The sequence below is a fragment of the Lytechinus variegatus genome, chromosome 15 (assembly GCF_018143015.1).
Source record: "Lytechinus variegatus isolate NC3 chromosome 15, Lvar_3.0, whole genome shotgun sequence".
Lineage (NCBI taxonomy): Eukaryota > Metazoa > Echinodermata > Echinoidea > Temnopleuroida > Toxopneustidae > Lytechinus > Lytechinus variegatus.
The window spans coordinates 22591546-22616257 of NC_054754.1; the positions used below are offsets into that span (position 1 = coordinate 22591546).

At 37.2% G+C, this 24712-nt stretch overlaps 1 protein-coding gene across 1 annotated transcript in view; it reads left to right on the plus strand.

The window, feature by feature from the left end:
• The first annotated feature begins 5005 nt into the window (after nucleotides 1-5005).
• The window catches only part of LOC121428876 (ZP domain-containing protein-like), a 38037-nt gene continuing 18330 nt past the window's right edge, over nucleotides 5006-24712 (plus strand). The window contains exons 1-12 of the mRNA XM_041625749.1: nucleotides 5006-5263; nucleotides 6063-6153; nucleotides 10540-10674; nucleotides 11105-11367; nucleotides 12816-12903; nucleotides 14761-14841; nucleotides 16788-16832; nucleotides 17247-17425; nucleotides 18466-18866; nucleotides 19401-19497; nucleotides 21519-21690; nucleotides 23019-23194. Of these exons, the coding sequence (XP_041481683.1) occupies nucleotides 5009-5263; nucleotides 6063-6153; nucleotides 10540-10674; nucleotides 11105-11367; nucleotides 12816-12903; nucleotides 14761-14841; nucleotides 16788-16832; nucleotides 17247-17425; nucleotides 18466-18866; nucleotides 19401-19497; nucleotides 21519-21690; nucleotides 23019-23179 (1968 nt within the window). The 5' untranslated portion in view covers nucleotides 5006-5008 and the 3' untranslated portion in view covers nucleotides 23180-23194. The remainder of the gene's footprint in view (nucleotides 5264-6062; nucleotides 6154-10539; nucleotides 10675-11104; nucleotides 11368-12815; nucleotides 12904-14760; nucleotides 14842-16787; nucleotides 16833-17246; nucleotides 17426-18465; nucleotides 18867-19400; nucleotides 19498-21518; nucleotides 21691-23018; nucleotides 23195-24712) is intronic.

Below are 24712 nucleotides of genomic sequence, written 5' to 3' on the forward strand. Positions count from 1 at the left end.
CCAGAAACAGTTGAAAAATCATTTGGTTGCAATTTGTTCCGGGTCAAACCATGTATTGACCCGTCTAAACTACATGTATTGGATCCATCACAGGTCTGTCCCATTCTGTCCCACATAGTGCTAAAGTTCACCGAATTCACTCCCTGTGGAGCAGCATTAGCCCCGTTTCATAAAAGTTAATATATGGTCACTTCGTCATCCAATGATAACTAAATGTACCATGGCAACGCTGATCGACAACCAATTCAAACCAAGGATTCGATGCAAGTTCTACTGCATTTTCCAGAGCAGACAGAACCAACTATCCTTTCCTCATGGTGTTCAAGAAGACGTGTGTCACCTCCCTCGACACTATGTATCCACATACCATGTACTAACCTAAGTAATCAGGTGTATGGCTACGCCTGCTATTTAAAAGACACAATGCTAGGTCAAGACAATAATGTCTTGCACAGCTGATTAACTCCTCACCATCAATGGCACATTCTACAGTGCGTATCAAAAAAAGTTTACACTTAGAAAAAATCCTGTAAAACTATATGTTTGTATATCGTGAAGATTTTTCCACATTTTAACATTGGTACCGATCCATTTAAGCAAATGACGACATAACTGTCGAAAAATATTTCCGCTTGAGTGAGCACCACTTACTTTTAAAAAGTTAGTGAAAAATGATTTGCGCAGAACTTTAAAATAGTTATGTGAATAAAAGTAGACCTAAATCTTTTTAACCCGTTTCCTTGCCCAAAACACTTCGAAGAGTGCATTGAGCCCCACCCCACTCCCCGACACACCGAGGCCATCGTGACGATATTTGCTTTACACTGAGCTGTGATTTACATGAAATAGTTTAAGCTTGATTTTTATTTTGTTAATCATTGTCAAGCTTGGGAAAAGTGTGGAGAAACAAGTATTAAATGAAAAAATGAAATGTAAAACCACTTTAAATGATAAAAACTTAGTGAAAAATTATGGAGATGTCTGATGTAAATTTTTTTTCAGATTCAATTACGTCCTCAGATCCAGCTGGCACAAAATGGTAAAGGTTGTGCTTACTAAGTGTTGAAATTTCAATTTGGGTGGAAAAAAATGTTACAAAATGCTTGAATGTATCCGTTTTATTTCAATTGACTTAAAGTGCAAGGGAAATGCATGAGAAATGTTTCGCAGGGTAAGTTTGATTTCGCCCTTTCACCTTGACACAGCGTGAAAACGAGCATTTCTGCGCAAACAGATTTCTGCGAGCTTTACAAAAATGGACAGTGCTCACTCAAATGTGACATTCTGTCAAAACTTTTACTTTCATTGGATAGATGAGACCCAAACCCAAGATTATATGTGAAAAACTTAGACACATGCTGTATATTTTTTAATTCCCAGGGCTTTTTCAAAGTGTAAACTTTTTTTGATACGCACTGTATAGACACCTTTTTTCTCTCTCCTTTGCTCTCCCTTTCTTTCTCTCCCTCACTGTCCTTTTTTTCAACTTACATTCTTTTAAAATTAATTATTAGATTTTACACATTTGAATCAAAGAAAATTCATTTTTCAACGTGACACTACCACAGATGGGCTCCAAACAGTTTCCGTGTACCATTTTACAGATCCAGTATACAACATCTTATTCATTCATACCGGATAGGGTCCTATTAATTTGAATTATTAACAAAAAACGTCAAAAAATAATTATTGTATATAAGTATGTTATAGGAACTGATGCCCAACTGCATCCTTGAACAATATTCCATGTTAAAAACATTTTTCTTCACTTTACTCTTCAACAGTGACCGATGAGTGCGACTTCGAGGATCCCAACATCTGCGGATACTGGCAGGAGGCTGGCAGCGACAATTTTGATTGGATAAGAAAGAGTGCCAACACTCCCTCTTTAGGCACAGGCCCGCCCAACGACCACACCCTGGGCACATCAGCTGGTCGGTCATTTTCTTTTTACTTTTTTTAACTGTGTTGTTCAAATTTTTTCTTATTTTCAACTTAAAGAAATATATGCGTCAGTTTTCAATAGAGAGCAATAAGAGCACTGATTGTCATGGGGGAAAGCAAACTTATGTCCCAGCGATAAATTATTCGATCAACCTTGGAGTTGTGTCAGGAAGGGATAGTGAGATGATGTACCCCGAGGCAATTTACAGTGGTGTTACAAAATATTTGCTGGATCAGTGTCCAGATGATTCCAAATTCCACATGATTACTGACGCTCAACCAATTTTATTTTAACTAAAATTAACTGCATTTTAAAATTCTGAATATAGCGGATTTACACCAAAATCATGAAAGAATTTTTAAAAAGCTTTGAAAACTTTATGTTAGGTGAGGGATAACGAAAGTAAATTTACAGTCGGCTGATATAGGTTATACCCTTTAAACAAATTACCTTAAAGTACAGACGAAGAAATGTAACTTGCAGTACTAGCTACAATAATATTTGCTGACACTAGAAAATTCCAATGCTTTATTCGAACACTTTGTAGGGATATTATTAATCAATAATTCATTAAACTATTATCCGGGCCTAGTATATACATACATAGATCCCTTTTCTCCAAGGATGTAACATGGATCATCATGGATCTCAGTCCGTTGATATCCGGGGTGCCAAATTGATATTTTTCTCCCACTGCCGGAGTGAATACGGATTAAACTGGGCATTTAAAGGGAAGTATATGGAAAAGTGTGGTTTCTATAATAGACTGTGGGATGGACAAGGAAAATGTCTCTAGTTTTTCATTTCCGTGGGGCGGCAAATACAACCACGGTTCTTGGACATGATAATATGTAAAATATTATGAGTGAATACATGCAACATGTTGCCATCGCTAAATTCTGCTCCTGACCTCAAAACTAAAATAATAATATGCAAAATCGTACCATTGATTCGACTGGAAATTCCGCCATTCACCCCGTGTGTTAAGGACTTCCGCGAACGCGCGCAAGCGTGTACAACGCATGTAACCTCGTTCGCGTTTGTTTATTTTTTATTTATTCGCTGTACTTGATATACGTTATACAGAATCTACGATGGCGGATAAGATGTCTTCGTCATGTTTTGACAGCGAAAATGACGATTTACCACTAGCAAATATATGCTACATGCACGTCTTACCCAAGGAAAGAGAGCCAGTAAATTTCTTTCCAGTGAAGAGCTAGAACAAATTTAAGCCTTTGCTGCATTCGTTGGTGTAGACTACCTGGGACTTCAGAATAAAAATAGCTATTCGTGTAGCAGAGAAGTTTGCGATTGACTTGCATGCAGCCCGGCCCAGGGAGCAGTGGCTTAACAGGGGGGGGCAAGCTGTCCCCCCTGGCGGAGTTCACCGGGAAATTCAAAAAAGGGAAAAGGAAAAGGGGGAGAAAGAATAGGAAAGGAAAAAAAGAGGAAAGGGAATTAAGAAAAAACATAAAATGTGAAAATTGGAAAAGGAAAGAAAGAAGAACAGTTAGATTGTCATGAAAAGGTGATTTTATTTTAAAAAACCGACTCGAGCATGCAAAAGCATAAAAAAATCTGTTATCTTCTTTAACACTACGTCAAAATCTAAAATTGAATTTTTGTAGTAAAAATGTCAAATTTTTTGCTCACTCGCATTGTTTTTTTACCCGATACACCATATAGCCCCTCAAAATGTTGCCTCATGACGCCATTGCATGCCCCCCCCCCTTTGACAAGCAAAAATAATAAAATTTGTAATGTGAAATGCCATTAAAATAAAGGTGTGCCCCCTCTTGAAATTGAAGATCCCTCTTTTTTTATCGTGTACGAAATATACTTCATTTGTGTTTGAAAGCCTTCTATTTTTATTTTCTTTCTGCTTGTCAATTGGTTGAAAAACTTTTTTTAGGGGGAGGGGGGGGGGGGCTGGTCAAAAAGTTCCTCTTAAAAATTTGCCCCAATTTGGAAAATCCTGGATCTGCCCCTGATAAGACCAGAGATTTTTTTGCTCTTGCCCCTCCTGGCCACCGACCCCTGTTACATTGTCCGGCCCTACCAGCATTGCAGCAAGATCCGAATGGATCAAACTAACGTTATATAACGCGTTACATCTTGCTCAGAGCCAGGTCAAACATTGTTCGTATCACCAGCATTCCAGCAATCAAGCGATCGAAGGTGAAAAGATACAGAGGATGATTTTGAGATGGTGATCCTTGTGACAGCGATCTTTGTCCATGCCAGCATTTTTCACTTTGTGCTCTTGCATTTCTTTCTCTGCAAAAGTGAAGCAGTATAAACTTTGATGATTTTTGTATAGGTCTAGATTTCTGAATTGAATCAATACATATTGTGACTCATGTCATGACTTACTTCATCGCAACATTTACAAGCGTATGTATAGAAGACGAAGTAAGTCACGAGTCACATTATTCATTGACTCAATTAAGAAATCGAGATGTAGACCAATACAAAATATACAAATTCATCAAAGTTTGCACCGCTTCACTTTTGCCGAGAGTGAAATGCAAGAGCACAAAGTGAAAACAAATTACCTTCGATCGCTTGATTGCTGAATGCTGGTCAGGCGCGTACGCAAGGGGGGGGTTAGGCGGTTCAAACCCCCCCCCCTTTTTTTTTTTTTTTGCTTGTCTCCCCAGAGGTCGGTCTGGTCAAGGAGTTATCGGGCAAGCGCCTGATAACTCCTTGGTCTGGTTACGGACAGTTCCCCTACCCAATAATGTATATGACAGCAATAATGAACAGAATCTCATGTTTCCGACGAAAAACACAGAAAAAATTTCCGCTCGCTTCGCTCGCTCCATTTTATTATTGACAATCCGGGATGATCCGTGTTGCATCCGTCATGTCCGTGCAGGGGTAGAAGGGGCTTGACAACTATCATAACCTCTTTGACAACTTGTATGGCAACTTATATGGAAACCTTGATTTTGAAGCGTTGCTACCATGTACTGCCATATAAGCTACCGCAGTTGCATATTAAACTTGTTGTGAAATCTGGCCCTAATGAGGCTTTGTGTTTTTCTTCCAGGCTATTACATGTACATCGAAACGACAAGCCGAACCCGTGGAGAGGAGGCACGCCTCTGGTCGCCAACTTACCCAGTTGCTGGCGGTCACTGCGTCGAGTTCTACTACCACATGTACGGCAGTACAATCGAGACACTCAATGTGTACATCGTGGAGACGGGTGAAGATGCACTTCAGCTTCTCCCAAGTTGGTCTCAGTCCTCAAACCAGGGGAACCAGTGGTATATCGACAGGTTCTTAGCACCCACTGTCAATGATTATCGGGTATGGAGAAAGGAAAAACAGTTTGATGACTATTATGACAATGATAGCAACAGTAGCGGTAATACAGCAGTAATATAGTACTTGTTTTAGTGGTAGAAGTAGTCTGTAGTAGTAGAAGTACAAGTAGTAGAAGAAGAAGTAGTAGTAGTAGAAAAAGAACTACTACTAGTTCTACTACTACCATCACCACCACCTCCACGACTAATAGTACTACGACTAATACTACTACTAGTTTCAATCAGAGTAGTAGAAGTAGTTCACAAATCACAAGCGTACAATGGAAACATATTATTTAGTTGAGCGTAAACAGTAAACGAAGTATACAGATGAATAAGCAATGAGGACGAAATGAATGTTAGACTATATGGATATTAGAAAACATGGATTTAGCAGAAGTGGGAATTAGACCACTGCACATTAGACCAACTGTAATATAGACACGAAAAATAGACCAAATGAGGATTAGACGAACCGACAATTAGACCAACTAGTATTAGAACAAGTGATAATAAAATAGATTAGACGAAATGGCAATTAGACCAAGTGACGGTCTAATGGTCATTTCGTTAAATTCCAGTTTGGTTAGCCAAACTGGAATTTAACGAAATGACCATTAGACCAAGTGGTCAGTAGACCATTTTATATTTAACCAAGTGGTCATTATTAGCCTATCTGAAGATTAGATCAAGTGATATTAGACCAACCGTCAGTAAACCGTAGTAGTAGTAATAGAAGTAGTAGTAGTAGTAGTAGCAGCAGCAGCATTTTATATGGCGTTATTTTTCTCTTTTCTTATAAGGTTGTATTTGAAGGGGTCGCTGGATCAAGTTACACGTCTGACATAGCAATTGATGACGTCAGAATTACAAGCGGGTCTTGTCTTTCCCAAGGTGAGTTTTGATACATTGTTGAAGAACTTCTGCCTTTGAAACAATGCCGCCCTTGTAACCTATTTAATACCAACAGAGAGCAAAGGCTGATCCACCCTTCGCCAATTAGAGGGGGGATTTTTAAGCCATATCTTCACCGATCGGCCGGTCGAAGATAATTTTTAGCTCATCCGGCCCGAAGGGCTAGCTGAGCTTTTGTCGTGGCATGGCGTCCGTCGTCTGTCGTCCGTCCACAGTTTTAAAATGCTTCTTCTTTGGCATTTCTAGTCCGATTTCAATTCTGTTTGCACTATATGATAGCATTTTCTGGGGGGTTAAAAACTTCTGCACAGAATTTTGAAACTCATTAAATATGCTAATTTATGAGGATTTTTCAAAATTCATAAACAATGCTTCTTCTTTATTTGTTGACCGATTTTATTTTTCATTTTTTGCTTCCATCTGGTATAATGAGGTTCACCAAAATTCTACACAGAATTTTGAAATTTCGACAAGAACAATTTTCATGCTGATTTATGCGAAATTAATTCATGCATAGTTTTAAAAGAGAGATAATCAAAACATACCTTGTGCAGAGAAATGTCCTCAAGAAGAGCTGGATCCTCAGTCGAAGTCCACCTGCCAGCCATTTCGGCCCATTATCCTTGATATGGCTATGTGGCAGGAGGCGGGCTAGCAGCATCAAGAAAAGATGCCACCTCCAGCTGCTTGTTTGGTAAGTTGGCTTTATATTATTTATTCCAAATCTAGGCTGAGGACCTTGTGGGATCTCCATTAAGTCCTAAGCCAGCTTCCTTCTACTGGTTATCCCCATTCTTGAGAGGAAGAAATGGAGAGACTTTGTTGCATAACCTCTGCAGCCGATCTCCACTGGGTAGTAGTCTACCTTCCATCCCCTCTCCTTACATGCTAGGATAAGTCCAGCATATTTCGACGTCTTGTACTCATGGGCAGTCTTAATGTTCTCCTCCCATGGCACAGTCAGTTCACAGAGGATGGTCGCATGTTGGTAGTCAAAATCTCACTGGGAAAGGTCATCTGCTCATCCAAGTCTGATACCAATCGCCAGTCTCTTGCTAGACAAAGGAGCCTACTTGTGTGTAGTCTAGCTTTTCTGATGGCTCCAGTACTTGTTACAGCCTTCACAAATGAGATCATCGCTGGAGCTTTTAATGGCTTTGTCCGGTTTGCTTTCTCAATAGTGAACTTTAGGGCATTGCTCAGTTCTTTCAAGATCTCATTGTGCCTCCATGTATACAGGCCTTCTACCAGAGACACCTGACAATTTGATAGAATGTGTCTGAGTGAACCCTTCTTTCCACATCTATGGCAATTCTCGTTCTCAGTCTTGGCCCACTTCTTCGGGTTATGAGGAAAAGAACGTCGTAGGTTGCTCGTAACAAAAATGTGAGTGTGTCTGGTTCCATTTTCCATATGTCTTTCCAGGATAGGGACCTAGGTTCTACACACTCCCATCGACACCAAGCTCCCTGCTGCACAGGGCCAACTGCTTAAGTTACACGTCGTTCCTCCTGTTTGTGACGGATTTCGTCAGAAACCATCTTCCGCTTCATTTTTGTGCTTGCCTTAAAGAAGTACTGGGTTGGATTCATGCCTAGCCCTGCTCTATTGGTTTATGTAGGCCCAACCGTATCCTTGTGCCTCTGCCGAGATTCCATTTCCTCAACTTCTTGCTGGTCATTTTATTTGCGTCCTGTGCGAATGTCTGGCACAGTCCCTCTTACGACCTGGTCGCTAATTTATGCTCTAAAATATACTAATTTATGAGGATTTTTCGAAATTCACGAACAATGCTTCTTCTTTATTTGTTGACCGATTTTATTTTTCATTTTTTTGCTTCCATCTGGTATGAGGTTCACCAAACTTCTACACAGGATTTTGAAATTTTGACGAGAACAATTTTCATGCTGATTTATGCGAAATTAATTCATGCATATTTTTAAAAATTCATATAAAATGCTTCTTCTTTATTTATTGATCGATTATGATTTTTTTTCTTCCATCTGGTAGAGCTTTATGAGGTTCACCAAACTTCTGCACAGATTTTTTAAATTTGGACTAGAAAATTATTTGGATGTTGTTTGAAGGTTTGCATGGTGGCATGTGCAATCGCTGATGTGGTTTACGGTATATCATGTGTAGTATTATAGAAACAGTGGATAGAAGAAGAAGAAGAAGAAAAATGAATAAATGGATAGGCAAGAAGGTGGAAAAGTGAGAGTAATCTTTCTTGAATGTAGTCCTGAATATGACTTCTATCCACTGTTTCTATATACAGTGCGTCCCAGAATAAACGAAACCGAGATTTAGCGATCATTTATCATTACTTAATCATAAATAGAATAGACAAATGACCTACCAAATTAAAGCTTAGAATCTCCTCTTTCATCTGATATTACTTAAGTTATTTCTTATTGACGCATAAGGTTGTATTTCCATAATTTCATGAGATAAACGTGTTTTCACCGGTTTCCCACAGAAGCTTTCGTATGGTGAACAAAAGATTTAATGCATGGCTGATCGTCAACAAAACGGAGTGTCGAGTGAGTTTGAAAGCCAGCCTGGAGAACCTCTTCATTTTATGAAATTATTGAAATTCAAGCCTTATTTAAGACGACCAGAACTTTGTTATTTCTTGACCATCTTCTGTAATTTAGGTATCAAATTAAAGAGGAGATATTGAACTTTTCAAAAATGTGGTTTTCTTTTTGAAACCCAGATACCCCCGCCAAATGAGTTTTTGATATCCTTTCTTCAAATTGTATTTGCTCACTCATGCGTGAATGACAAATAATTTAAGTAATATCAGATGAAAGAGGAGATTCTAAGCTTTAAATTGGTAGGTCATTTGTCTATTTTATTTATGATTAAGTAATGATAAATGATAGCTAAATCTCGGTTTCGTTTTTTCTGTATAATACTCCACATGGTGTACCGTAAACCACATCAACGATTAGAAAATTATTTATGCTTGATTTATATGAAATTTATTCATAGATCACAAAAAGTGCTTCTATGTAATTTCTTCATCAATTTAAATTCTATATCCTCAATTTATGTCACCAGTATAATTCGCATGAACAGTGTCAACTTGGCTGAAAGTAAAATTGTGTTAAATTTAGTTGCGAGATGCCGGGTGAGCTCCATTCTTTGAAGGAGTTGTCCTAATACTCACTTCTTAATTCTTATCAATCAACATAGGTATATATGATATCATAATCCTCATTTATATAATTCAAGCGCGAAGCGCGGGCTATTTTTTAGGGGGGAATCTTATGTATTCTTACCTAAATGTTTGCTATCCTTAAAAAGATGTGTATGTAACTAAATAATCACTACGAACGCGAAGTGTGAGCAGAAATGAACGAATGGAAAAGGATAACTGGTACAGACTTCATGCAGTTAGCCATGAAGACATTACTGAATTTTAGAATAAAAAATATGCGAGCGCGAAGCGCTAGCCGAAATTTTTTGACATTTTACATTAAGAATTCTGAGCACCTTATGTATCTTAACCAGAATATAACTAAACAATCGATGCGAGCGGAAAATTTCGAGATTTAGACCTACATAACGAGATACTCTATTCATGTTTTGTAAATCATGAAAGGGATGAGTAATTTGGGATCTTGGGACATCACCGATTCTCTCATTTGCATGTGACTAAATTTTGCATATAACTATTTTGTGACAAATAAGCGAAACTTTAAAATGTCATAACTTTCTTATTTCACATCCGATTTTGATGAAATTTTCAGCATTATGCTTGTCTGATCTTTCTCTATTGATTCAAATCAACATTTTTTTGTAGTCGACTTGACCTTTTACTCTGGTTTATGGGACCGTTTGACAATAAAATATTTCATGCCTGATTGCATAAAAATACATCTCATCCAAAGATTTTGCTGCCTTTATCATTTTCTTAATATCTACTAATTTGTATGTTTGAATGATTGTGAAGTGAAATGTTTTTAATTATGTATAATTACCCGTTGACATCATTTATGGCGTAATCAGACTATAAAAAGAAAACAAATATTTGTGGTCGCATTACAACAAATCGACGAATTAGTATTCAGAATATACCCTTTTTCAAACATGTGCGTCCGTCAATTTATCATGATATTTCATGTAACACGATGAAAGAGAAATGATGTTCTCTTTCTCTACGGCTAAAGATTTTTGGAGTTCTTTACAGTCAAAGTAATGGCTCGTAGGTCATCATTTACCATTACTTAAATTAAAAGAAATTTGACAAACCTTGCCAAGCATTTAGGTCAGGTTGTTCGTAATATCCAAAAACCTGTCCAGGGCATTATTTTTTTTCTTCATTTTTTGTCATTTCTCTCTGCTCATTTGACACAGGTGATTGCGATTTTGAAGAAGACTATTGTACATGGATAAATGACGTCACAGTTGACGACTTCGATTGGATAAGAAAACAAGGCACAATCAACGGCACTGGACCCCCGACCGATCATACATTCGGCTCCTCTTTAGGTATATATATCTATATATATGTACACATAAAAGGGCAGCTCTAATTTGAGCTTTGATTTCTGCGACACTTGACGCTGTTTAGAAAATGCCGTTATGCGGTTGAACAAAATAACGAATAATTGTTCTGCGCATGTGGATATCGACATTTTTTTACCAAAGAGTTCGCGTCCCAAAGGTGTTGCGTAAATCTAGCGCTGCCTAGAACATGATAAAAAAAATTCAGTTTGGATGTCGGTCGAAATGAAATGACGGTGCTTATCATTGCGAATTTAATTCAAAACGGATTGTGAGTGTGGGTGGGGGTTGTTTTGTGGGGTGGGGGTTACAATTCCTGATGAAACAAGTTTTTGTTTGTGTTTTTATCCTGTATTGAGATATTTCACATGAGAATATAACCCTTTCTCTCTTATACTCCGTTTCCTGTGTACAGGCTATTACGTATACCTTGATCAGACCAATCAGACCCTTGGTAGAACCGCGCGCATGATCAGTTCACACTTCAATGCGCTGACAGGAACCAGGGGGTGTGTTAGCTTCTGGTATTATCTCGAAGGGAATGACGCTGGCGCCCTCACCGTTGCGCAAGCTAGGAGTGGGTTCCCATATGACGACACTGCATGGATGTTAGACTCTACTCAGGGAGCTTCATGGAATTACGGACAAGTGTCTGTAGCACGAGACTACGATTACAGGGTATATGGCTTAATTTTCAATGCATTAGCAACAAGGTTTTAACCTACAAATTGTTCAATTAAATATGCATTTACTAGGGGATGGGACGGATCAGAGATGAAAATGGGAGTTAGGAGCCTCAGGGCATCTTTTTTTCACGTATATACTTTCCTTTAAAGTGCATAAACCCTTATTGTGAATAATTCCCATTAGCGTACCTGCCCCTCTGACAAACTTGAAAGACCTTTTTTGCCCCCCAGACGAGCTTGAAGACCTTTATTGCCCCCCCCCCTGACGAGCTTGAAGACTTTTTTTTTTGCTTGTCATTTTTGTTATGGACGAAATCCTTTATTTGTGATTGAAGCCTTTTTTTTCATCTGAATGTCACATTTATATCAATTATGTTTTTACTCGTGTTGAGAATTAGCATTTCGTTTAATTTCGAAACTCCTGCAAAAATGATTTGAGGAAACTTTCAGGAAGAATTTACAAAGTTTATTTCCCTTCTGTCAACCAATTTCATATATTATCTCAAATTACGTTTCAGTAACAACAGGCAACAAAAAATAAACGTCTCTGTCGTGTAAATTATAAACCCTTTGTCCATAGAAAGAACATGCCAATCCACTTGTAAAAAACACAATGGGTATATAATTATTTAAGGGCACATGCCTATCATATGGCTATCGATTTCTAGTAACATAATTGAACTGTTCACGTCACATATTGTGTATTGTTATTTAATTAATTATTATTAATATTAATGCATTATTAATGAAGGAAGATATCCATTTAGTCATCCTTTTTCCTGATTTACGAAACATGAATAGTGTGTCCCATTTTTAGGTTTAAATCTATTATTTTCGCTAGCGCTTCGAAATGTTTAGTTATTTACCTATCCTGTTTATGATTACAAGAAGTGCTTAAAATGTCAATATTTTAGGTCAAAATGACTAATATTTTCAGCTCGCGCTTCGCGCTCGCATTATTTTATTGTTAATATATGTATCGTTTTTATGGGTAAATGCAAACAGCCCTTAAGGTCTGTTTCCCCCATGAGGCCAATACGGCATATTAAAAATTTCTGCCCACGATTCGCGCTCGCAGTCATTATTTAGTTACATACACATCTTGTTCACGAACACAATCATTGCTCAGAATGGAATGTTCAATTTTCAGGACAAAATATATGAAATTTCCTTTAAAAAAATTAGATCGCGCTTCGCGCTCGTACTATTCAATTTGGGCTTTTATATATATATATATATATGAGATTATTTATTTTTGTTTTGTGAAAATAAAGCTAACAAGTGACTGCTAGGACTACTCCTTCAATGAAAAAAAATCAACTTTGAGCGGCCGATCGGGGAAAATATGGGTAAAAACAAAATTCGCCCCCCCCCCTCTATTGGCGAAAGCTGGATCCGCCCCTGGTTGTTCATGATTTATTTTCAACATCCTTTTCATAGATCGTCTTTATAGGCGAAGTCGGTGCTTCGACACAAGGAATAATTGCAGTTGATGACATCCTTGTAACAGACAATAATAGCTGTTCAGGTATTTATATCTTTTATATTTTTTCTCATTTTCTAACACTAAACGACGGTTGATGTTAAATTTGATCCGCATTATTTACTATCTATCTAATGGGGTGTTGCAAGAAACTTGCGATCAACCGCAAGTCTATATTTGTTTCCTAAACCAATAATATGTCTTGCAGTTAATTGCAAATTAGTGATTGATCGCTAATTTGCTCCTTGAAACAAGAAGTGTAATCTGATTTGCAACAGCTAACGTTGATCTATCAGTTGTAAAATTGCAACAGAATATTTGCAATTGATCGAAAATAATTTCTTGCAACACCACCTTAGTATAGGAATATCATAAAACGTATAATTCACCTGAAATTAAAAGATTGTAATGACACATCGAATTTAATCGACCTTTCACCATATTTTTTCTTTTTTTCACCCTTTTTTTCAATTTAAGGTCTTTTTAGACATCGATTGGCAGGTTTGGCACGTTTTAAGGTTTAAACATGATTTAGAATACCGCATTATTGCATGGGTGTGATTTTTTATGAATGTTTATTTCTATACCTTTATTTCTTCTCAAGTGGTGTATTATTTTCTTCTATCTAAAACTCTTTCTGAACACCTCTTTTTTCTCTTCTCTCTTTTCCCTTATTCATCTATTCTTCATCACTTTCATGTTTTTTCCCACAATTTGTATCTGTATCATTATTTGTACTTTTTGTTTAATGATTGAAAATCATGCCCAAGACTTTTCGTTAAAAACGATAAAAAATTAAGGTAAAAAGTATAAGAAACCGTTAAAAACATTAAAAACGTTTTTATCCTGAACATGCATTTGATCAGATTTCTTTAATTAAAAAAATAAGCAATTCAGGGGCCGTTTTACAGATTTAAACCCAAATTTGTATTCCACTTATTAATATTGGCATAACTGATTGAAAATTAAATAAAGCATAATGATCTAATAAAATCAAGCTTTGATACCCCATAGATTTTCTACCGTTGTGCAAACTCTTGTCGGCCCCAAACCCTCGATTGACAATACTTATAATACCCAGGGTTTTCATGTAAATGTACATGTATGAGGTTCAACACACTATAACTGTTCTTTTTTAAGCATTCAATTCCATCATTCATTGAGTTTAGGGAAATGTTAACTTTTATGATGGAAATTCAGTTTTAAAAAATTGTAGTAATCTCTTGATACTTCCTCCAAAAATGTATTTAAAACATTAAGAGCTTAAAGATAAATTCCAGTTTTGGTAACGATCTCAAAATGACTTTTTACAGAATCTAATATAATGACCACCCAAGTGTCTGTTTGTATGAATAAAAAATATGTGCCAAAGGATTCTGAAAGAAATTGTGTACTTGCTGAGAAATAAGCAAAATAAGCAAAATAAGCGTGGATTCGGTCACTTCCGTCGGGTCTTTATTTCAGCAATAATAATACACTGTCCCACGTGTGCCTATCTGTGTTGGCGATCTTCAGTGTGATCGTATTTCAGCTTAGATTTTATGATTTCACAAAGTTCAGTTTATGTAACTGTACCATATCTAGATCCACGATGATATAGTCATACTTAACCTTGGTTTTACAGACTTTCTCACGAAATCTGTGTTTTACTGCAAATACTGTCATTTAGCTTTAAATCATACTGTATACTAGTTTGATTTACAGAAAATTGCATAATTCGTTGGAACAAAACTTCTTTAATACAACCCTGTCGATTTATAATACATGTATTTCAACTTTTTTTATCTGATTTGTTTTTATGTAAGGTTTCACTGAGAGAATAAAACAATATGTTCTTATATATTTGTTCTTATTGTACTTGAACGTATGTATTTAAATTTCATTTCCGGTATTTCTTTTCAGCTATACCAAACAGTGCTATCCCCCAACCAACATTACGTCCTCCTCCTCCTCAAACTACAGCCCCAGACACAGTTACTTCAGGTAAAAATATAAATTAATTGTATATTCATGTATTATATAAAATGCTGTATACTATGAAGAAACGAATGACGAGAACATTTCTTTTCAAAACATATTTAAATGAAAGAGTTACTAAAGCTTTTGTGCATGTATAATTTTTCACATACATATATAGTAGCCGAACTGACTTTCTATCCTGACGAGCTGGTTCGTTTCGGCTGCAATATACAACCAGTTGGTGTAAAGTCCGTCTTCTTCACTTCTGACTCTTTGTTCCTTCTCAGTAACTTAGATTAAATCTCATGGATTTCAACATCTCCATCATTCCGTATCGTCATTATCTCAATCATTCCAGTAATCAGCAACTCCGTATTTTCAGTGTTTTGATATCTGACTAATTTCAGTAGTTTCAGTATCCTCGCTCATCTCATTATCTCGGTAAATTCAGTATTTTCCGTATCTCAGTAAAGTCAGTATTTTCCATATTTCGGTAAAGTCAGTATTTTCCGTACTCTCACTTCTTCTAGCCTGTACTTCTGGTTTTCCGACCAGGCATACTTCTATCGTAGCTTCGGACAAGATAACGATAAGCACGAGGCAGAGAATTCAAGGGGAATCCACCCCCCCAAAAAAATTGTTTTTATAAGGAAAAGAAAAATCAGACAAATTGATAGGTGAAAGTTTGAACAATATTGGACAAACAACAAGAAAGTTATGAATTTTTAAAAGTTGTAAATATTGGTATTCACTATACCCATGGAGACTTCAAAGTGGCCGCATATGGGATGTCATAGTGATGTAAGGCAAGGACTATTCATCCATGTACTCCAATACATATTTTGGCTAAAATGTCATTTTTCCCAAAAGTTTTATTTCAAATTATATTTTTCTTTCATGAGGACATAAAACAATATACTACCTGGGTTATATTTAGATTACTGCCCCAGGGGAATGGGTACTTATGAGAAAACCACAAATCCCTGATAATAAAGTACATGGCCTATGAGAAAGTTGTCCTTGCCCCTTGTCATAATTTACTTACTGAGTTGCCAATTTGAAATCTACATAGTATTAGTGATCTGAATTTTAAAGCAGCTATAACTTATTTCTTGTCCAATTTCTTTCAAACTTTCACCATTCCGTTTAATTTATTTTTCTCCTTCCCGACACAAGTTTTTATGGCCAAGGCTGGATTCCCCTCTAAGTTCTTATTACTTTACTGAGGAATCATGCTCATCCTGTCACAGCAAGATGCAAGAATTGAACAGAGTATCGTTCTGGAGCATCTTACTGGTAAAAATTTTGCATGGCCTAAAATTGAGCATTGTGCTTGACTGCACTCAACGATTATTGGAGGGAGATTGTCAAGCATTAAAATTTAATCATCTTTTAAAACTAGTTAAAGTCATGAAATACATCTTTTTGACAAAAGCTATGGTGATTGTCACTGCTATTTATACCCGAACAGTAATAAAATATTAAAAAATACATATCAAATATAATCTTACAGTTTTAAACATCGTTATTTCTCAGCAAATAGTGCTTATATACATTTTTAAGAAAAAAGTACATAATCGATTACTGCAAATTACTGAATTTCCCTATGCAACTATGTACATGGATTAAAAATTATTCTACACTCATCAACGTTCCAAAACCATGCTGATAATTGAATTAACATTTCATTCCGTTACAATGTATATATAATTGACATCAATGATACTATGAAAAAAAGATGTTTTGAATACATGAAAACTTTGTTGCTAAGGGACATTTAAAAGGAATCACATAAAAAATGGACTTTACTGAACCCAAACTATACCAGATAGAGTGTGAAAGGGGTCCATTGTACACTTTTTGCGTTAATTCTCTACATCCGCTTATTATCTACATATTATTATGATTGTTATTATCATTATTATTATCGTTGTTATTTTATAACTTAACATTTTTTGTTTCCCATACAGCTACCACAAGACACATTACACCCGCAGGTACAACTATTGCACCAGGTACGATGTCTGAAATTTCATAATTCGTCATCAATATTCCTCATTAATATTTACTCGATAATGTAAACTTTTTCAAAGACCTTAACTTCTGCATTTTCAAAGATTGTGTCTGGTTCCATTGATAAGCCCAACTACATGTACATGTACGTTTGGACTGCGACCCCGTCATAGTATACCCGTGAGGTGATCGCAACCTCCGATCGAATCTTACGATCTCACTATTAGGATGGCATGAGACATTTGTTGTTTTTGCTCTTACAGTATAATATCATGAAAATCAGAAATGTGGAGTGCGATAGCGTTTGTGCGAATGTATTGTATGTATCTCGGGACTACCCGGCAAGTTTCACTTCTAAATCGTAAACTCCAGACTGATTTTCACGTAAAAGCGCTTACTGATGCCTACATCCACAGGAGCCACTGTTTCATGTGGAAGTATGAGCATGACCGCCATTCTCGATAGAACCCTCTTGGAGAACAACGGGGACGCTCGCGATGTCCACTTCGAAGACCAGGGTTGCACCGGCTACGACTACAGTGGCTCACAAATCGCCGTCACCACCAGATATGATGAATGCAATACACAGAGCGAGGTAAAATTTCCACACCACAGTGAATAACCATTCCGACCGTATGGGCACAAACTTCATTACGTTCTCTGGTTGGGGTAGGTGTGGGCACTGTCATAACTCTCAGGTAATCACTCGAGCATCCAAGAGACCGCCTCTGAGTGTTCTAAAACATACATTTTGTCGTGCTTTCCCCACCCCAAATCGTCGTCTTCATCGTCGTAAAATACACATATGCTTTATTCTAGAATCGGACAATTACGCAGTTGCTTTCATTCTCCTTTATCATTCAACTTTATAACCTGATTTTGTATGAATCTCATTATAGCAGTCTGGATTCGATTTGACGGTGTTCATAAATTTCCCATTATTTTAAATTTGCAATTTCGAGAAAACTAAAAAAAAACAATGGATTACTTCTTGAGAATCTGGTCACTTTACTACTTGCTAAATATTGAGGCAAGCCTTGTACCCCAATCTATGATAGAGTATAATTATGTACATTGCAAAAAATACGGTGTTGATTTACCACCAGCCGGGAATCTATTATGTCCACACTAGAAAAGTATTGAAACAACACCAGTTTGGAATCAAACGGATGCTGTTTGAATGGTAATTAGTGCTGTATAAACACTTACATGGTGTAAAATCAAACTGGTGTTAACACTTCTCTGGTGTGGACATATATAGATTCCGGGCTGGTGTTTAATCAGCGCCGGTGTTTTCACAGTGTGAAGAATTCAAGATTAGAGTTCTTCTTATTAATCAATCTTACACAATTATGTGTATGGTACGGAACACATTTTTGTGTATGATCACTGAAAAAAGGAATGGTTGTGGAGGGGGGGGGGACTTCAGTCCCTTCCCCTTCCCCAGGGTCCAAGCCCCCTGTATTTAAGAGCCCTGGAAGACTGGAACCCGAGTCTCAGATACAGGCAACACTTTTGATATTTCCTCTTGCCTCAAGTAATGAAGCCAATATCAATACCGAAAATCTGACTGACTATTCAATCAAGCTTTCAACGTTGATTTTACTTGGTATTCCCTTTATATCACTCGTACAGCAAACTGATGCTGTCATCAAGTACTCCAATGTCGTGACGTACTTCAAACCGACCAGTGAAAATGGTTCGCAGATCACCCGTGACTTCCGGTTAAAGATCCCGGTCATCTGCGAGTTGAATCGTCGCAGTCTGCTGGGCAATGACTTCAAGCCCAAAGTTGGCATCGTCAGTTTTACCGAGGTGGGTTACGGTAGTTTCTCGCTCATTCTCGGTCGCTACACCGATGAGCATTTCACCACGCCGCCACCGGACCTCGACGCCCTGGTGCATCTAGGTCAAAAGCTATACTTTGGGGTAAAACTGAATGCCTCGACCGATCTGACTCTGTTAATCGATCGTTGCTGGGCAACGCCTGATGTCTACCCGACGAACCCAATCAAATATACCTTCATTAAAGACGGGTAAGTAACTATGTTCGAGGCCTACGATTTTTATAAATCTATTCTTGTATTTTATTACATACGGTCTGCTTGCTGATATTTTATTCGTAGGGCAATTGGTTCCCCCCTTTGTTTGGTAACGGGAGTGGGTAAATACCTGCCAAATATCTTTGCATGGATCAGACAATACTACAGACGGAGCTTTCTAGTTAACCCACATTCACACACACATTTGAAGGGTTCAACATTACTAAATCAGGCATTCCATTTTGACGTTAAACAATGGGACAGGCGGCAATTGTTGATCAACAAAATACATGACCAGAGAGATGAGCGGAAATGAGAAAATGTAAACACTGCTTTATGAAAGTGTTTTGGAAGCTTTTAGGAAGCGTGTGTGTTGGGTCACTGGTGTCGATCCGTTCACTTTAATCATTTGACCGAGGAGAAAACAGCTTTTATAAATAGGTGTGGAATATCTATATTATAAATATTTAATCTAATATCGTCCTTATATCTTTGTCGATTTTAATTACTTTTCTTATATCCGCACAGATGTGGACTTGATTCTACCGTTGGATTCCACGAGGAAGACGCCTCATTAAAAGGATTCTCCATCGATGCCTTTACTTTCATTGGTGAATACCACGAGGTAAGGGGGCGGAATCATGGAACAATAAAACACATTTGGAGCAAGGGTGACAGGGGCAGTGGCGATACCAAGGGGAGGGGGGGGGCGGGGAGCATTTGGCCCCAGTCAGGATCGTTGCTCCACCCCTCCGAAATTTTGAAAACTGGATAAAAAATGTATAATAAATGCTATCATAAGCACCCTACTCAAACTGTAAAGTGCTCCAAAACAACATTTTCATTTATTAAAAATTATTCTCAAACACAAATCTTACAAGTTCATTAGGGGGACGATCGCCCTAGATAATGTATTCGGAAAATTTTGTAAATGCGAAGATTTTTTAAGAAAGCATTAAAGCACCATAAAACCATTAACCTTGCCATGATCATACTATTGATCATACAAAATTATTCATTTTTCTGCGTGCTTCGCATGACGAAAATTTGGGGCACCTTACCACATTTTGTCCAGCCCCACCCCCATCCGAAACTTGGATTAACGCCTCTGTGGCCAGGCAATAGATTAGTAGTTTTTTTTTCCAATCGAAACATTCCAATATTTGGTTTAAATAATGATTTGCTTAGGGGAAATTTATCAACTTGACCCCGTCTGAAGTTGCGATTATGTGCATTTTTAAATTAAGGGGATCGAATTTTGTTTAAAGTGATTGGCTAACATTGATTTGACTTTTAAAAATCTGAGCTGGAAGGTCACACTTGTCACCTGTGTGTGATATATGTTACAAAAATGTAGCCCAGAAAAAAATCGCGTCCGGAAATCATTATTTAGTGCTTCAAAAAAATGAAATATAAAGTGACCGAAAACACCATCTTAATTTCATCCCATACGTTTATGTGCTCAATTTAAGCATCTGTAAATTGTAAATATATATTTATGTGTAGAAATCGCCTGGCAGTCGTGGATTTAATCCCAGGCGAGTCATACCAAAGACTTAGGTGATAGAGCCGCTTTATTTTCAATAGGTCTAATGCCAATTTGCCCAATTGCCAACTCGTCTATTATCATGTCTACCATCGGTTTGTCCACTATCCACATGGTCTAATTGAAATTGTGTCCACTGTCTCCTGTAATAACCAGTTGGTCTAATAGCCGTTAGTTAGTCCATATTTCACTTTGTCTGGTTGGAAAAAGCGTTCATTGTGCGAAATGAATGAAAATAAAACGGATATTACACCAATTTGTAACAGAATGGAATGGATATAGAAGAACTAGTAATTAGACGAAATTATGATTGGATAATGATTACTAGTATTGGACCAAATGGATGTTACATGAAGTAGTGATGGATAATGGGATTATACTAAATCAAGGTGCAGTCGACCATTGTGATGAGTGGACGAGTTGGGTTAGGGTTATTTTTTTATTTAGGGAAATTTTCTAGAGGTCTGAACCGAGGGAAAAATGGTTCATAAGAGCCGAAGTGGCTAACCTCGGTAAATAAGGATTATTATTACTATTATCAAATCCTGATACCGATTTTTCAGGGGGTGGGCTGTACAAGAAAATATTGACAAGCAGAAAAAACCAAAACATAAACTAAAATAAATTTGACTACAAAACGGAGGAAATTTTGTTCCAGGGGAAAAATCAAGCAAAAAGAAAAAGAAAAAAAGAGAGAAAAACGTCCTCACTTATGCATAAGATATATCCCCTAGAAATATTTATCTTTCTCTAAAGGGGAGGGGGAGCCGGATGGGAAGTTATTTTTCCCACTGCAGTTCTGGACCCCAATATGGATATTTATGATTTGCGTCTTCGGAACAAGAATACGCATACGACAATTTGAGGGTGCTGACGGTGCTGCTCAGCTGATCGATGACCATGGCATCGCGAACTACCACGCGCATGCGTACTCTTATTCCGAAGACGCAATTCATGAACATTCACATTTGCTTTTGGGGTCCGGAGCTGTCGTGGGAAAAAAATAATTTCGCGGGTCGGATGTGCCCCTACTTGGATCCGCCATTGTGCCGTAATACTAACGAGAATTCTTATCATCCTATTTTGTTTGTGCGCAAAAGGTCTTCCTTCACTGTGACATCTTTGTCTGCGAAGACAATGATCCCTCGTCCCGATGCTCACAGGGATGTGTGTCCAGGGCAAGACGTGCAGCCGGCGAGGCTCGGGGTTCGAGCTCCCAACCACACACCATTTCCAACGGTCCAATGTCTAGTCAACATGCCAGGTCAATGGGTGAGCTTTCCCATCTACAGTGTAACCAAAACTGTTTACATTTTGAAGTGCTTATTTTATCCCTTCACTCTAACAACTATTATTTGAACTTTTGGTGTTTTTTACAACTTGTTTAAGATTTTAAACAATTTGTTCAAAAGCTGTAACAACTTGTTTGAAACATTTTTTTAAGTTGTTAGCATGACGGGCTTAAACTTTAAGGGTATGCACAATACTTAATAATACTCAATATACAACATTATTAAAGCGATGTAAGCCTGGGAGCTCACTGTTACATTTTATTTTAATTTGATCATGTTGATTGTTTTCTTCATATTTATGTCTCTATTTATATCTTGGATATATTTATTATCTTTATATTTACTTAGGGGCGATTAGTACATAAATGTGTGTTTTATTCCCCCGCCTGTGTCGTTACATTGATCCAAATATTGTGAAGAATTTTAAGGCTTTTTATAACCTATGATTTTATAGATCATTGACTATTTCACGGTATTATTAGACAAGTCATTTACAGTAAGTTATTGACAATCGATAAAATATGCCTACATAAATTATGACGTCAATTTATTACAAAAAAGAACACCTGTAGAATTCTAGCATGAATAACAATAGTCATAACAGAATAGAGAATTCATAGAGAGCGCGATAGCTCAGTCGGTATAGAGCGGGAATTTTGGCTAAAGGTGACCCGGGTTTGAAGTCATTCATCCTCATTACCAGGGGGCGTTTCATGAAAGGACTTGTCGGAGGTTTTATCCGACAGTTACTATGGTAAAAGTACCTCTCAGCCAATCATAATCAAGGAAAGTTGTCAGACCTGACAACTTGTCGGACGAAAATATTGATGAAACGCTCCCCAGGTTCTTCGGATAGAGCCTTAAGCCGTAGTTTCTCTCATTGTTGCTTACAAGTATTCATGCCTTCTTGGCAATCAGGTAAAAAAATCCAACAATACTTGCATAATATCCAATACAGATATATGTTTCAAAAGCATTGGAAATCACTACACAACCACTAAAATGTGCATATGCATACAAATTGTCATTTGCTCACAATTCTGTATTATCATTTGGCGAGCCGAGAGCAGACTTTTGGGGCATTTTCTTTACTTTTGCCCCTATCCGAAACACGAATCGACGCCCCTGATATTCAATATCACCTTTCCCGGTCTTTCGAAAGGTGTCACACAAGATAGGCCTATCGACGCATCATTATTTGGTTAACAAAAATAAAATAATTTACTTTTGAGTATAAACATCATGTTTATATCATGCAAACGTTTATCAATAATAGTGTTTCTCTCTCTCTCTCTCTTTCTCTCTCAGACACATCGTGGTTGGCTAATCCAGTCAATATGATGCTGGTGGCGGCCGCTGGATTCTTCATTACCATGGTTGCCATGGTAACAGTGAGAGAGTTGAGATCACGCGGCAAACCATCCAAAGGATACAACCGTCTGGAGGCAGAAGGTGAAAATGAAGCTTAAGAAATGGGAAGAATTTTGAAGAAGAAGGAGCAAGGAAAAGATCGTCAGCAATAGAGTGATACGAAGAATGATACGAAATTCCCCCGTTGTCTCCCAGCTCGCCTGTTCTTTTAAACATGCTTATCATTCAGCTTACATGCATTTTATTTCAAAAAGGGCAAATTGTGAATTGATTTTTAATTTCAGTAGCAGATTTTAGACGCGCTTCTCGCTTTTTACGATTACTTCTTTTTAAAATTTTATCTAATTCTCTACTTCATTACCCTGATGCTATTTGTTGTTGCTTTTTGTTTCGAGTGTATCAGTTGTTTGGACTCTCTTTAAAATTGCCGTATCATTTTTCCGGGGAGATTACGTATAAACCATATTTTCCCGCCCAATACTCTACGTTAAATAGCGTAAACTTTCAGGAAGACCACAAAGACAAATATGCTACTGTATACAGCCTGTAAAACGTTGCGCATCAAGTTTCCAGAAATATTTTCCTTATTTTTAATGGTAAATTTCTGCAAGGGAACTTTGCAGACTATGCAACTTTGTAGGAACCTTTATGGTTACCGTAAAAAATATGGCTATTTCATTAATGTCACCGTTTAATCGGGTCTTTCGTAAAATTTACGCTATTTACATAATAAACTTAAAATATAAGCATTACGATTTTCCCGTAAAAGATAATTATTACATTGCTAATTGTTCTCGGTTACAGATGTATGTGTTCCCCCTCTCCGTGATGACTGCGAACTAACCACGGATGTCTTAATAGGGGAGGGCGACTTTTTTAGATGACGTCATTTTTTTTTCTAACTGGATAGTAGGGTATGAAAACGATGCATAATCCAAGCCTTTAATTTGAGTAGCTTCAATTCTGTTTTCCTTCTCTTTCACCCCCTTCCTCTCTTTTTAAAAGCACTTCTTAAAGAATTATAAGGAGCGACTGTCCCCTGCCACCCAACTATTGTTCTGTTTTGACGGTTACACAATTGCATTGTATACTAAATATTCATTAGTTCTGCAATCACTGTGTCGAGCAGAATACTAAGTGTTAATTGAATCCATAAACCACTGACCAAAAATGAATTGATTTAAGGTTTGATACAGAAATCATTAGAAACAATGTCAAATTCCTCTCATACTTTGTTACACTATTATTCCATTATGTTTTTGATAAAGCCAGATCGATAATAGATGAAAGAAAAAAAAAATGAACGAATAAAACAAAATTTGCTCATGTGATGGTATTAAATCTATCAGCTATTTTGGAGATATTGGGCGCTGTTTTTTCTATGTTCTCTCTCGTTTGGTCTATAACCATTTTTTTTCTTCAAATATAATCAAGAAGCTTTAAGGTAAACATTGGTAAAGCTTACAATTTGATTATTCAAACTGTATTTTTTTGTCTGATTTGATTTAGTCTACAATCATTTTGACATGGCCTATACTAATCCTATTTCGTCTAAATTTTACTTGGACTTATACCCAGTTTGTTAACATTACATTGCTTCTGAGACCCCATGTATACATGGCATATTTAGT